Consider the following 13,078-nt stretch of genomic DNA (forward strand, 5'->3'; position numbering starts at 1 on the left):
CTGTGGAGTAGAATATTGCCCATCAGGATAGCTGTCTCCTGCTTCTACATTTACCATGCTTTGGTAAACCAAAGATGTTCTATTTTCTTATGTTTAACTTATTTACACTTAAATGTATTTGTCCCTTTTCTGAATGAAAACACAGCATCTGTGATCATACAGCACTATCTGAGGTTATGGATTTTTGTTTTCAAGTTATCAAGACTGAATATCGCTCTAAACAAAAATGAAGGGCTTTTACCTGTTTGACTGAGAACAAGAGTTTTTGGTTGCTTTTCCTCAGTCAAAGGTGATGGTATCTCCAGTTTGGGCTCTTCCTTCTGTAACCAAATAATATTTTAACTGCATTAGATGCAAGGTCCTAAGATTCTGGGAACTGACTGGACGCAGAACCTTTAAAAAAACTCTGCTGGTTAATAAACAATTGTTCCTAGAATGTTTTTTCTCAGTTACGGTACATTCAAGCACATAAAGCAAAAACTACAAAATACAGAATTTTATCGTTAGGCTGCATCTATCGTAGAAGTATTCCCTACACTGCCAGAGTAGTTACTCTGAGAGTACACATGGTCTTGTGAAATTATCCTCATTTCCCCCTTTGGGATGCAGAGGCACAAGGTATGCATAAAGGGAAGAGCAGAGGCTCAAGTGAATGGTGGTAGGGGAGTGGATGGGATAGGACAGTGCCAGAAGGGGGTCAGAAAGTTGACTGAGATGGATGGGGAAATCCTGCATGGCTGGGAGAATGGGGGTTGAAGAAAGACAAGATGCAAGAGATGTAGTTTAAATTAGGTCACAATTTTATTAACGCATTTTGGAAGTACCTGGCAAGGATTGTATGGTGCTGGTCATTCTTTCCTTAATAATTCCCCCTATTTGTAAGGGCTGCCAACAGCCCTCTGGACTTCCTGCCTGGCCCCAGCTCATTGCTGGGTCCTCACTGCCCTCCTCTCTTATGAAGGTTAAGAATGGGTGGGGATATGAGGTTGTCTCCCTGCTATACCAGACGGTAGGTGTCCCATTTCCCCAGAAGATGCCCTTCCCATATATCCACTTCCAATTGGTTCATCAGGGAACCAGATCCTCCATACAATGAGTAACTCCTGTGGATACCTACTAAGCTGAGACAACATGAACCTTTGTTCCTGACCTGCCCCACCAGGTCCCTGAGCTGCAGAAAACCCCCACTCCATCTCAGCCACTCTGGCAGTGAGAGAAATTCCTTCCCAGGCCCCAGCAAAGCAACTGGTGTAGTGTCCACCACAGACAATAAAACCTAGTCTTACTATGATCATGGGTGGGAGCTAGTGTCCTTGGGAATGAAATATAAATACTAGGGCTGTCAAGTGATTAAAAAAATTAATTGCAATTAATCACACTGTTAAACAATAGAATACCATTTATATAAATATTTTCAAATGTTTCCCACATTTTCAAATATATTAAGTTCAATTACAACAGAGAATACAAAGTGTACAGTGCTCACTTTATATTTATTTTTTATCATAAATATTTGCACTGTAAAAATAAAAACTCGTATTTTTCAATTCACTTAATACATCTACGGTAGTGCAATCTCTATCGTGAAAGAGGATTTTGTGTTACATAACTGCACTCAGAAACTAAACAATGTAAAACTTAAGAGCCTACAAGTCCACTCAGTCCTACTTCCTGTTCAGCCAATCGCTCAGACAAACAAGTTTGTTTACATTTGCAGAAAATAAAGCTGCCCACTTCTTGTTTACAATGTCATCTGAAAGTGAGAACAGGTGTTCACTGTTGTAGCTAGCATTGCAAGATATTTACGAGCCAGATGCGCTAAAGATTCATATGTCCCTTCATGCTTCAACCATCATTCCAGAGGATCATGTGTCCATGCTGATGATGGGTTCTGCTCATCATCCAATCCAAAGCAATGCAGACCAATGCATGTTTATTTTCATCATGTGAGTAAGATGCCACCAGCAGAAGGTTGATTTTCCTTTTTGGTGGTTCAGGTTTTGTAGTTTCCGCAGCAGAGTGTTACTCTTTTAAGTATCAGAGGGGTAGCCGTGTTAGTCTGGATCTGTAAAAGCAGCAAAGAGTCCTGTGGCACCTTATAGACTAACAGACGTTTTGGAGCATGAGCTTTCGTGGGTGAATACCCATTTCGTCAGATGCATGTCATGACATGCATCTGACGAAGTGGGTATTCACCCACGAAAGCTCATGCTGCAAAACGTCTGTTAGTCTATAAGACGCCACAGGACTCTTTGCTGCTTTTGCTCTTTTAAGACTTCTGAAAGCATGCTCCACAGCTCATCCCTCTCAGATTTTGGAAAGCACTTCAGATTCTTAAACCTTGGGTCAAGTGCTGTAGCTATCCTTAGAAATCTCTATGGATTTCTCTGGTACCTTCCCTGTGTTTTGTCAAATCTGCAGCGAAAGTGTTCTTAAAATGAACAACATGCTGGGTCATCTTCCGAGACCGCTATAACATGAAATATATGACAGAATGCAGGTAGAATACAGAGCAGGAGACATACAATTCTCTCCCAAGGAGTTCAGTCACAAATTTAATTAATGCATTTTTTTTTTTTTTAACAAGCATCATCAGCATGGAAGCATGTCCTCTGGAATGGAGGACAAAGCATGAAGGGGCATACGAATGTTTAGCATATCTGGCACGCAAATATCTTGCAGTGCAAGCTACAAAAGTGCCACACACATCTGTTCTCATGCAAATAAGAAGTGGGCAGCACTATCTCTCATAAATGTAAACAAACTTGTTTCTCTTAGCAATTGGCTGACCAAGAAGCAGGCCTAAGTGGACTTGTAGGCTCTAAAGTTTTACATTTTTTTTACTGCAGCTAAGTAGCTAAAAAAAATCTACATGTGTAACTTGCACTTTCACGATAAAAAGATTGCACTATGGTACTTGTAGTAGGTGAAGTGAAAAATACTATTTCTTTTATCATTTTTACAGTGCAAATATTTGTAAGAAAAATAATATAAAGTGAGCACTGTATATTTTGCATCCTTTGTTATAACTGAAATCAATATATTTGAAAATGTAGAAAAACATCCAAAATATTTAATAAATTTCAGATGGTACTCTATGGTTTAACAGTGCAATTATAACGGCAATTAATCACAATTAATTTGTTAATCACTATTAATTTTTGAGTTAATCACATGGGTTAACTGTGATTAATCGACAGCCCTAATAAATACCTTTGTGACACAGAGGCCCACTGGTGGTTCACTACTGTGTGTCAGCAACTCGTCAGGCCTGACATACTCACTACACTTCATACACAGTTGTCATGATATATACCCAAGAAGTGGCATGTAGTTCATTTGAAAACTAGTCACTAGTAACTCATTAATATTCTTGCATGATGTATGCATGGAGTGTGCAGGCCCGCCCAGAGGATTCAGGAGGCCTGGGACAAAGCAACTTCGGGGGCCTCTTCCACAAAAAAAATTGCAATACTATACAATACTGTATTCTCATGCGGGCCCCTGTGGGGCCTGGGGCAAATTGCCCCACTTGCTCCGCCACCACAGGTGGCCTTGGGAAAAAGAAACCTTCCGCATCTCGGCACAAACTCAGTTTTGAGAAAACTTCTTTACAAGGTATCACTGGTTCTCAGCACCAGCTAGTGCTAAAAGGCACTAAAGCTCATTAAAAGGGTTGGACAAATATTTTCCATCAACACTTTTTTTGGATCGAAAACTAGGAGTTTTTAAAAAGCAGAAAAAAAATCATGAACAATGTCTGCTTTCCTTCAAAATCTATTGTGTTTTTTTTAATTGAAAAGCTGAAATTAGTCTGCCAAAACCTGAATATGGTTTGGGGTTTCAGAAGTGTGTGGCCCAATATTTGCTGCTTGCTGTGTTTGATTGTTTAAAGAAACAATAAAAAGAATTCTGCTTTAAAAAATCCAAAACTTTTGAACCACCTCAGCTTGTGACCAAACGCCTGAGCCCAGCCAGTCAGAGATTTTTCCAGGTTTCTCATACTCTGCTGGCTTCCTTGACTCATATCTGTCTCCATAACTTTGGGTTCATTTAGCTTAGAACATAAAAACAGCCATGCTGGGTCAAACCAAAGATACATCCAGCCCAGTAGCCTGTCTACTGACAATGGCCAATGCCAAGTGCCCCAGAGGGAGTGAACCTAACAGGTAATGTTCAAGTGATCTCTCTCCTGCCACCCATCTCCACCCTTTGACAAACAGAGGCCAGAGACACCATTCCTTACCCATCCTTGCTAATAATCATTAATGGACTTAACCTCCATGCATTTATCTGTTTCCTAGAGACTGGCTCCCATGGGGTCCCTCACAAACTGAAGACTGTTACTGTGGGTTTGTCTTTAATATAGCTCAGGGGTCGGCAACCTCTCAGAAGCAGTGTGCCAAGTCTTAATTTATTCACTCTAATTTAAGGTTTCGCATGCCAGTAATACATTTTAAAGTTTTTAGAAGGTCTCTTTCTATAAGTCTATAATATATAACTAAACTACTATTGTATGTAAAGTAAAGAAGGTTTTTAAATGTTTAAGAAGCTTCATTTAAAATTAAATTAAAATGCAGAGCCCCCCGGACCGGTGGCCAGGACCCGGGCAGTGTGAGTGCCACTGAAAATCAGCTTGTGTGCTGCCTTTGGCACACGTGCCATAGGTTGTCTACCCCTGGTATAGCTTATGTACATACTCCACAAACTGAGCATTTGAGCTTGTTCCAGAATCTGGGATGAGCCTATGTTGTGAAAATTGAAATGCTCAAAATAGCACATGCATGTGAATGGACACAGGGTGCTAAAATTAAATTACCCCAGGGGTTCTCAAACAGGGGTCGGGACCCCTCAGGGGGTCACGAGGTTATTACTGGGGGTCATGAGCTGTCAGCCTCCACCTCAAACCCCGCTTTGCCTCCAGCATTTATAATAGTGTTACATATAAAAAAAGTGTTTTCAATTTATTGGGGTGGGGGGTCGCATTCAGAGGTTTGCTATGTGAAAGGGGTCACCAGTACAAAAGTTTGAGAACCACTGAATTAACCCCTTTGAAGCCTCAGGGAATGCAGGGGAAGTGGGAGGGTCTCCCTTAGTAGGGTTGGGAAGGAAGTAGGTGGTGTAGAATATTGCTCTTCTCATGTGATCCTCCCCCAGTGGCTAATTTTAAATGAAGCTACCCTCACCTGACATGAATCTCCTTATGGCACTGAAATTAAATATAGACTATAATTTGGCATTTGAGAAGTGAAAGGGATGGTAGCCCTAATGGAAAAGCTAACAGCTTGGCTCTTCTGCAAACCTCAAACTGCTGAATGTGCTTTAGAGTAGGGAAGGCTGTGCCTCCCAAACAGCCTGGACCTGCCCCCATCTGACCCCCCACCCACTTCCTGCCCCCCGTCTGCTGCCCCTCAGAATCCCTGATCCATCCTGCTCCTTGTCGCCTCACCGTCCCCCAGAGACCCCCCCAACCACCACCCTGGGACCCCACTCCTGCTCCCTGTCCCCTGACCGCCCCGACCCCTATCCACCCCCCTGCTGAGTCCTGAAAGACCCCTGGAATGCCCACAATCCAACCTCCCCATTCCCTGTCCCCTGACCCCCCGCAACCTCTGCCCCCTCTCTGTCCCCTGACTGTCTTCAGGACTCCCTGCCCCTTATTCAACCCCCCCGACCCCTTACCCCTGGCTCCCCTCCACCTGGAGCCTCAGTGCACCGTATCCAGGAGTGTCCCTGAACAGCGGTGCAATGGGGCTCCGGCAGGGCCTGAGCCCCATGGTAAGAGGGCGGGACTGCAAACTCAGGCCCCGCTGGAGCTCACTGCCCAGCCCCCTTACCACGAGGTTCTGAGCAGGGAGGAGCTCAGGAACCTCGCCAGAGCCCCACTGCTCAGCTGTTCAGGGATGTTCCTGGATGCACTGAGGCTCCAGGTGAGGCGGGAGCTGGGGTCGGGCCGGGGGCCAGAGCCTCAGCCGTTCTCGTGGGGGCCCCTCAGAGCCTGGGGCAAATTGCCCCACTTGCTCTCCACTCTGGGCGGCCCTGGGAGTGTGTAAAAGAGTTATGGATATCTGCTAGAATTATGTTCTCAAAAATGTGTTTGGCAAGCAATGCACAGGCACTGATTGCTGTAGACAAAAGAATGTGCATTTGTTTGTCTGACCCACCTGGTTATCAGGCAGAGACAATGAAGGCACAGTTACATGAAAGATTTAAAAAAGCCCCCAACCTAGCATGTGGGGGAGATAGCCCCGGATGGATCTGAACCTCAAATGGTAAGTAACAGAATCAAATGATTGTACGTAATATTACTGTATTAGTGAAGTGTACAGAGGAAGTCGTCTTTTCTGAAAGCTCATGACACACTGGTGATTAAGATCTTTGTGAAATGTATGTATTAACACTCTATGAGAAAATATGGATACTTAAGGACATTATGCTTTAAAGTCTCTAACCAAAAGCAGGAAAAAACAAGTTTCTCCCAGACAGGAGAGCTATCTATCTATCTCCAATGACATTAAGCGAGGTGTGACCAAAAATAATGGAAGTACTATTTACATACGAATCAGCAGGGGGATGGGAAGTCCACAGGAAGAGAAGAACAGCATGACGTAATCCTGGGTCTGGGGACAAAAGAGTGAGTTTGGGAAGATAACAGAAGGCAAGAGGAAGAAGCCATCATGGCATCCATCACTAGGCAGACATAAGGGGCTAGAACTTTTGCAAGATGACAAAGATGGGTCCTTTAAACAAGGGGGTTGAAGTTTCTGGGAACTGAATATAAGTGAGAAACCTGCTTAAGCAAAGATCTGTCACCTAGGAAGACAAGGGAAACCAGTCCCTTGTACTTCCGTGGAAGGTCCTGACAGAGAGAAAGTCAGGCATGGCTGGAAAGAAAAGGATTGGTAAGAAATCTACCTCAAACAAAGGCTGTAGCTTTTGAGTTAAGTCTTAGACACTAGAAAGCGTATTTTTACTTTTGTCTGTAACCCTTTCTATTTTTATTCCTTCTACTTGGTATCATTTAACCTACACCCTTTTGTTAATACCCTTGTTTTATTTTTACAAAAAAATCCCAACAACTCAGTGGTATGTTTGAAGGGAAGAGTGTATTTACCCAAATTAAGATAAAAAGCACAAATTTGCTTTTGTCACTTTGAAGGAGCGAATGAACTATATTATTTCTCTGAATGTTCCAGGAGAAGGCAGGACACTTCAGGGCAGACAGTTTTGGAGAAATTGGGGTCTGGGGGTGTGTTGGGATCACTTGGCTAGCAATAACCAAGGCTTCCGGAAACCAGTGTGTGGCTGTGGTGAAACAAGCAGGCAGTTGGAGTCAGAGTTGCTGAACCAGGGCTGCTTACCACACAGATATTCAGGGCATGCTTGCAGGTACACAGGGTCCCTGGGCAGATCGTGGCACAACTCCTTACTGGTGAGGGATTTCACTAAAAAACCTCCCTCCCCAAGGCATCCATGGATTAGTGGCCCACTTGTGCCATTTCCAGTCCTTCCCTGGCTCAAGTGAGGTCCCCCTTCTGCCTCCTTTAAGGGGTCCCCTCCTTTGGGTTGAGGAGTCACAACCCCCATTTCTTCCCCCTGGCCAGACAAAGCCTCTCCTCATGTGCCTAATGTCTAGTAGCTTTTAGAGAAATGTAGAAGGGAGAGAGGATTTTTCTGGTTTTGTCTTTTTAAAGAAAATTAGAGCCTCCTAGGCTAAATAAAGAAACAGCTTCCCTAAAAGAAAATGTTATGAAGTAAAAGTCTGAAGTGAGAGTCAAACACTTTACCTCTGTCCATTGAGTTTTGGTGCATCATCAGACACCTCTGCTCTGCTGTTAATCCTGTCCCGTGATCAGAATTAACATGGAGGAGCACAAGAGCTCTATGACCAATTAATTCAATATCATCAAAATGTAGGCGGTGCATTGCATGTGACTTTTGCCTAAAGATATCAGTTCTCAGCAGTACAGTTATGAACAATATATATGGCTCACCCCCTCCACTGCCTAGGAGAGTAGTACTGACCTCATGGTGCTGTCACAACTATAGTCACGCTTAATTCTTAAAATCTAACAGAAAAATAAGAATAGAGCATTTCTAGTCAAAGCATTTAATCTCCAGGGAGCAATCCTACAGTGTCCCTCCCCCTCCCTGCCACCCACACCCACTGGGGAAATATCCTGGGAGCAGAGTGTGTGTGTGTGTGGGGGGGGCACTCTGTTCCATACCTTTACTTCTGGTGTTTCACTCTTTCTTGTTCTCTTCATTATTTCATCTATGCGCTAGAAAGCAATGTAAATCAATCACATCAGGTGGTTACAAGGCAGACCTGCTAGGAATTTGGGATAGAGGGCTCATGGGATTGGTAATGTGCAGCAGGGAAGGTTGATTTAACTCGGGTGTCACAAACTTATCTCTGCCTCTGCCCTCACTAGAAAGGAAGAAGACGGAAGGTACATCTACACTGCAATAAAAGACCCATAGCATGGCTGTGGCTGGCCTGGATCAGCTGAATTGGATTTATAGGGCTAAAAATGGCAGTGTAGATGTTTGAGTTTAGGCAGGAGCCCAGTGGGATGGGTCTCAGAGGATGAGCTCCAGCCTACAGCTCAAGCTCTGTGAGCCCATGTCAATTCATCCAGGTTCTGAGACTTGGTGCTGTAGGTTTTTTTATTGCAGCGTAGATGTACCCAGAGAAGAAGAGGGGAAGAGGAGAAGGGAGCTCTCTTTGCAATCACAATTCCAACAAACTGAATTTCTCACCAGGTGCAAATTAGTAGATAATAAAAAATAAAAAGGTTTATGATTATTAGCCCCCTGTGCAAACTTCCTGAACAGAAAGTTTGTCAGCTGAACACTAATTGCTCAAGTCTCCAACTACTGCTTCTTCAGATCACAAAGTCAGCAGCAGTCCTCTAGAATTGCAATCCATTTGCTATTTAAAATTAAACACTTTTATATAGTTGTACCAATTTTGTTTATTGGGGGTTGTGGGGGGTGGGGGAATAAAACATGTGAAGTTACTCCTTTTAGAAATGTATCAGATACTGCTGTAAAATCCTCTTTTTCTGCTTGTTAATTAATCAAATGCATTATGAATTATATACTTAAAGTAAACTATTTTAGATTTAAAGACATCACTTCTAGTTCTTGTGTTCCAATGTACAAGTGGTTGACCCTACTAAAGTTAAACCCCTCCACCCTCCAAGACTAATAATGTGGAATGAAACTGGAAGAAAACACACAAAAGGGAAGGCTTTTATAACAACTTTCCAGGCATCTCTTAACTAAGCTAAAGACAAGGATTTCTACAAATCTGGGGGAAATTCTGTCCCGCCACCTACAGGCATGCAGTGTGACTACACACTACGTGGATGCTTTGCAGGGTGTGGGTATGGAGTTACATAGAACCACCAGCCATTTCCCTACTTGAGGGAAACAACAGCAGTAGTGGCCATAGAGTGGCTGTACTGTTGCTTCTCCATCCCCTCAGAGTAGGGTGGGAGGAGAATGCTTTTTCCAACTGGATAACATACTATTTTTTCCTGCAGAGTACAAATCCACTTTCTCAATTAAAAACTGCATATTTATTTAAAGTAAACACACCCCTATTATTGTTTTTAAATTTATGTATCTTATAAGTTTGAGTGGGAACCATCAGTCTGCTTGTATGTTATACCCTCTTCTCCTACTCTTTGTCTTGTCCATTTAAATTGTAACTCCTCAGGGCAGGGACAGTCCAATACTGTGTTTGTACAGTGCCTAGAACATGGGGTCACATTCTCAGCAGGACCCTAGGAACTGCCTTAATCATTATGAATTAAAAATAATAATAAAACAACTAATAAGTTTGTTACAAACTCTAAGGTACATGTTTCTCCTGGTTGGAAACTAGCTAATATGGATTAAGTTTAAAAAAAAACCAAAAAACAAAACAAAAAAAAACCATCCTTGAACTCTGCCTACTCAACTGAATATTTGTTTTGGATATTTTTGGGCAGGTTTCTGGATTTATGTATTTAAAACAACAAAGGTACTAGTTCTTTTAAATTGGAGATGAACACCTACCTTCTTTCTCTCCAGTCTTTCTTGCTCAATTTGCTGCATGATTTGTTCCCTTTCCAGCCGCATGTGTTCAGCTGCCTCTCGGGCCTTTGCTTCAGCTTCTTCTCTCTAATTAAAATGTGTAAGCTAAGGTAGAGCTGTTATTTATTTTAGACAAATTATCAGATTCTATAAAATCTTGCATAGCCTGCCAGGTATGTATTATCGGCCTAACTCTGTCAGCAAGCATTTTACAAAAGAGAAAGAGTAAGAGTTTTCAGTTTCATTAGACTGCATGTCCCATTTTAAAAAGGATCACTGAAGATTACATTTTATCTTCACTACAGTGTCCCTCTGCTTTCCACTTGATATAAGAAGCAATGGGCTCTAAGTTATTAAGTGCTCTTCAACAACTTTTCCACACTAATAGTTTTCTATAATGTTCATAAATAAAGATGGAGTTTGCTGAGCATACCAAGTTTCCAGTGATTCAACATCTGAAAATCAGGTCCATTGCCTGTAGGCAGATTGTATTTTAGATTTCTGCTCTTTTAACAGGAATTCTTGCAAGAGATATCTTGTACTATACCTGTTTTTCAAGCTTGGCCTGTAGTTCTTTTTCTTGCTTTTCCTTTAGCATTTTTTCTTCCTCAGCTCTCCTTCTGGCATTCTCTTCTGCTTTTCTCCTAGCCTCTTCCTCTTCACGCCTTCTTTCCTCCTCTCTCTTATGAGCTGCTTCTTCTAGGCGAATTCTTTCTTCTTCTGCCTTTCTTTTCAGCTCCTCTCTCTCTAGCCTTCAAAACACAGCAGCACATTTAAAATGCAGCACATGTTGCACTTTGTTAACACAGAACTCAAAGGCACACAGAGTGCATGCACTGTATGTAGAGAATGTATTTTGGCTGCAAATATATGCTTCTGCATACATTTGTGTGGAATGGGCTCTGACACAATAGAGGGATTGGCCACAACTCCATAATCCAAGTTGCAACCAGGCTTCCATTCTAAGTTTTATTTTCGCTCCATCTAATGTTTTGCAGGAATGACATTTCCCTTTGAACACTGATGTGACTACAGTGGGACAGAACAAGAAATGTGTTTGTAATTTCAACTACAGTATGTAGAACTAACATTTTTCAAGCTTTGAGTAGTTAAAAAGGACCCTTATTCCCACTTTTGCCTTATGATAATTTCACCTCACTCCAGTCCATCTGAGGACTGAAGTTATTTTTGAACATGCAAATGCCTTCCCTTGGTGAAAACAGTGAGAGACAGTCCCAGAAGGAAGGGAAAACACATATCTGATAATGCCTCCTTCATAAGCTTGTTAAGCTCTGTGTTTGCAATGCTGTGGGTCTGACAGGTCCCATTTTGGGATCAGGAAAGAATTTTTCCCATTGGGCCAAACTGACTGAGGTTCAATCTTTTCACCCTCCTCACAGCATCATGGAGTTAGATTAAAAGAAATAGGGTTTGGAATTTTAATATTAGCAATTTATAGGAACTGTTAGTTTGTCACAATTTGCAGCTGGTGTCCAGTGTGGCAAAAGTCTAAAAGAGCCAGCTTCCTGAAGTAAGAGAGACCTAGGATTTTGCTGGTGGCCCTTGCATTTCTGGGAAAAGGGGAGACCTGAAAACTTTGCAGACCAAACCTTTGGTATCGTCTAAACCCCTCGGGGGGCAGAGGGTGAGATTCAGAAGTGGGCTATGTCGTAGGGGTAGGCTGAGCAGGTTCTCTCCCCCATTATTGATTATATGATGTGAGACCTGAACTAAATGTGTGGTATGAGAGAGACCAGGTGGGTGGGACACAAATAATGCCCTTCCTCAGTGTTAAGTCAATAAAGTTGTGGCCTGCTGCTTAAACCCATCCCTGTCTCTGTTTTAATTCACTTGTGCATCCTGCTCAATTCATGAGTGCATATGTCCAGAAACAATACCTCAGGACACGGAGAGTTAAGGGGGTCAGGAGTACAGAAACTCATGTCTATTAGCTCCACAGCGCACGTAGAAGTAAGGGTAAAACTTCTATCTTTTGAATTGCTTAAAGTTTCTTACTTTAAAAAAAACAGCCAAGTTTAGAGCCTCAGCATTTCAAATTTTACACACATAAAGCTTGACACACTTAAGAGGAGAGCTTGCACAACACTTTGCATCTGTACGCCTAAAACCTGAAGGAGGTCAGGATAATTGGGAGCTAACCCTTCCATGCAGTGCTAAGCCTGTCATGGGCCTTGGGCTACCTGGCTGTCCATGGAGCTTTCTGTCCCCAGTGCAATTTTAGCCTGGCAGCCTAGGGACCATGAGGTGCTTAACAGCTCAGTAAGGAAGCAGGAGGTAGGAGCAGACTGCATGGTAGTTGATCTGTAAATAAATCAATCAATTCAGACTAGAATGAGCTGAGAGCACTGCAGTATCTTCATATTCCCTTAGCCACAGGGAAAGCAAGGTGAGGGAAAGGATCTAGTACTGCACTGTGATATGTTACAGTGATTCCTTCTATCAACTGTAAAGGAGCAATGACAAGCTCTGAATTAAATTCCATTCAGTCCTCCAGGGGCAGAAGGACAGACACTTTAGATGTGTGGGAGCGTAAAGTGGGGAAAGAGTGAGAAGCCTCCGGCCTTCTACAGGGATAAAAACACATGTTTCTATTGCACTTGATATAAAAAGATTTGAGTAATTAGTTATTTGAGTTAAATTTTTAAAAACATGAGGGCCTAAGCTTAGACTCCTGAGTAGCTGGCTTGATCTTCAAAAGTTCTGAGGTCCCATAACAGATCTACTCTTTGGGATTCTCTCTATTATTATGTGTTTGTGTAACTCACACACCTCCTGAGTGTGATGTTCTGTGCCATCTTGGGGGAGGAGGAGAAGAGAGAGAGAGACTGACTCTGCTCTATAGCCTTAGCTCAGAGACAGCTGGCTTCTAGCTCATGAAGTAGAGGCTCATTCACTAAGCTCCAAGGGTCCCAGGTTCGATCCCGCCCACTTTTTTATAATGGGCCACTGACTTTAGACTTCTGGGTAGTAA

At 42.6% G+C, this 13,078-nt stretch overlaps 1 protein-coding gene across 7 annotated transcripts in view; it reads right to left on the bottom strand.

Moving 5' to 3' along the window:
- The window catches only part of MAP7D2 (MAP7 domain containing 2), a 140,905-nt gene that overhangs the window by 6,284 nt on the left and 121,543 nt on the right, over positions 1–13,078 (bottom strand). For all 7 annotated transcript variants that reach the window (XM_030574591.1, XM_030574583.1, XM_030574557.1 and 4 more), the window contains 4 exons: positions 10,634–10,838; positions 10,069–10,173; positions 8,229–8,282; positions 242–320 (listed from right to left, as the gene is read on the bottom strand). In XM_030574591.1, the coding sequence (XP_030430451.1) occupies positions 242–320; positions 8,229–8,282; positions 10,069–10,173; positions 10,634–10,838 (443 nt within the window). The remainder of the gene's footprint in view (positions 1–241; positions 321–8,228; positions 8,283–10,068; positions 10,174–10,633; positions 10,839–13,078) is intronic.

Source organism: Gopherus evgoodei, chromosome 1 (genome assembly GCF_007399415.2).
Source record: "Gopherus evgoodei ecotype Sinaloan lineage chromosome 1, rGopEvg1_v1.p, whole genome shotgun sequence".
In the NCBI taxonomy this organism is placed as follows: Eukaryota; Metazoa; Chordata; order Testudines; family Testudinidae; genus Gopherus; species Gopherus evgoodei.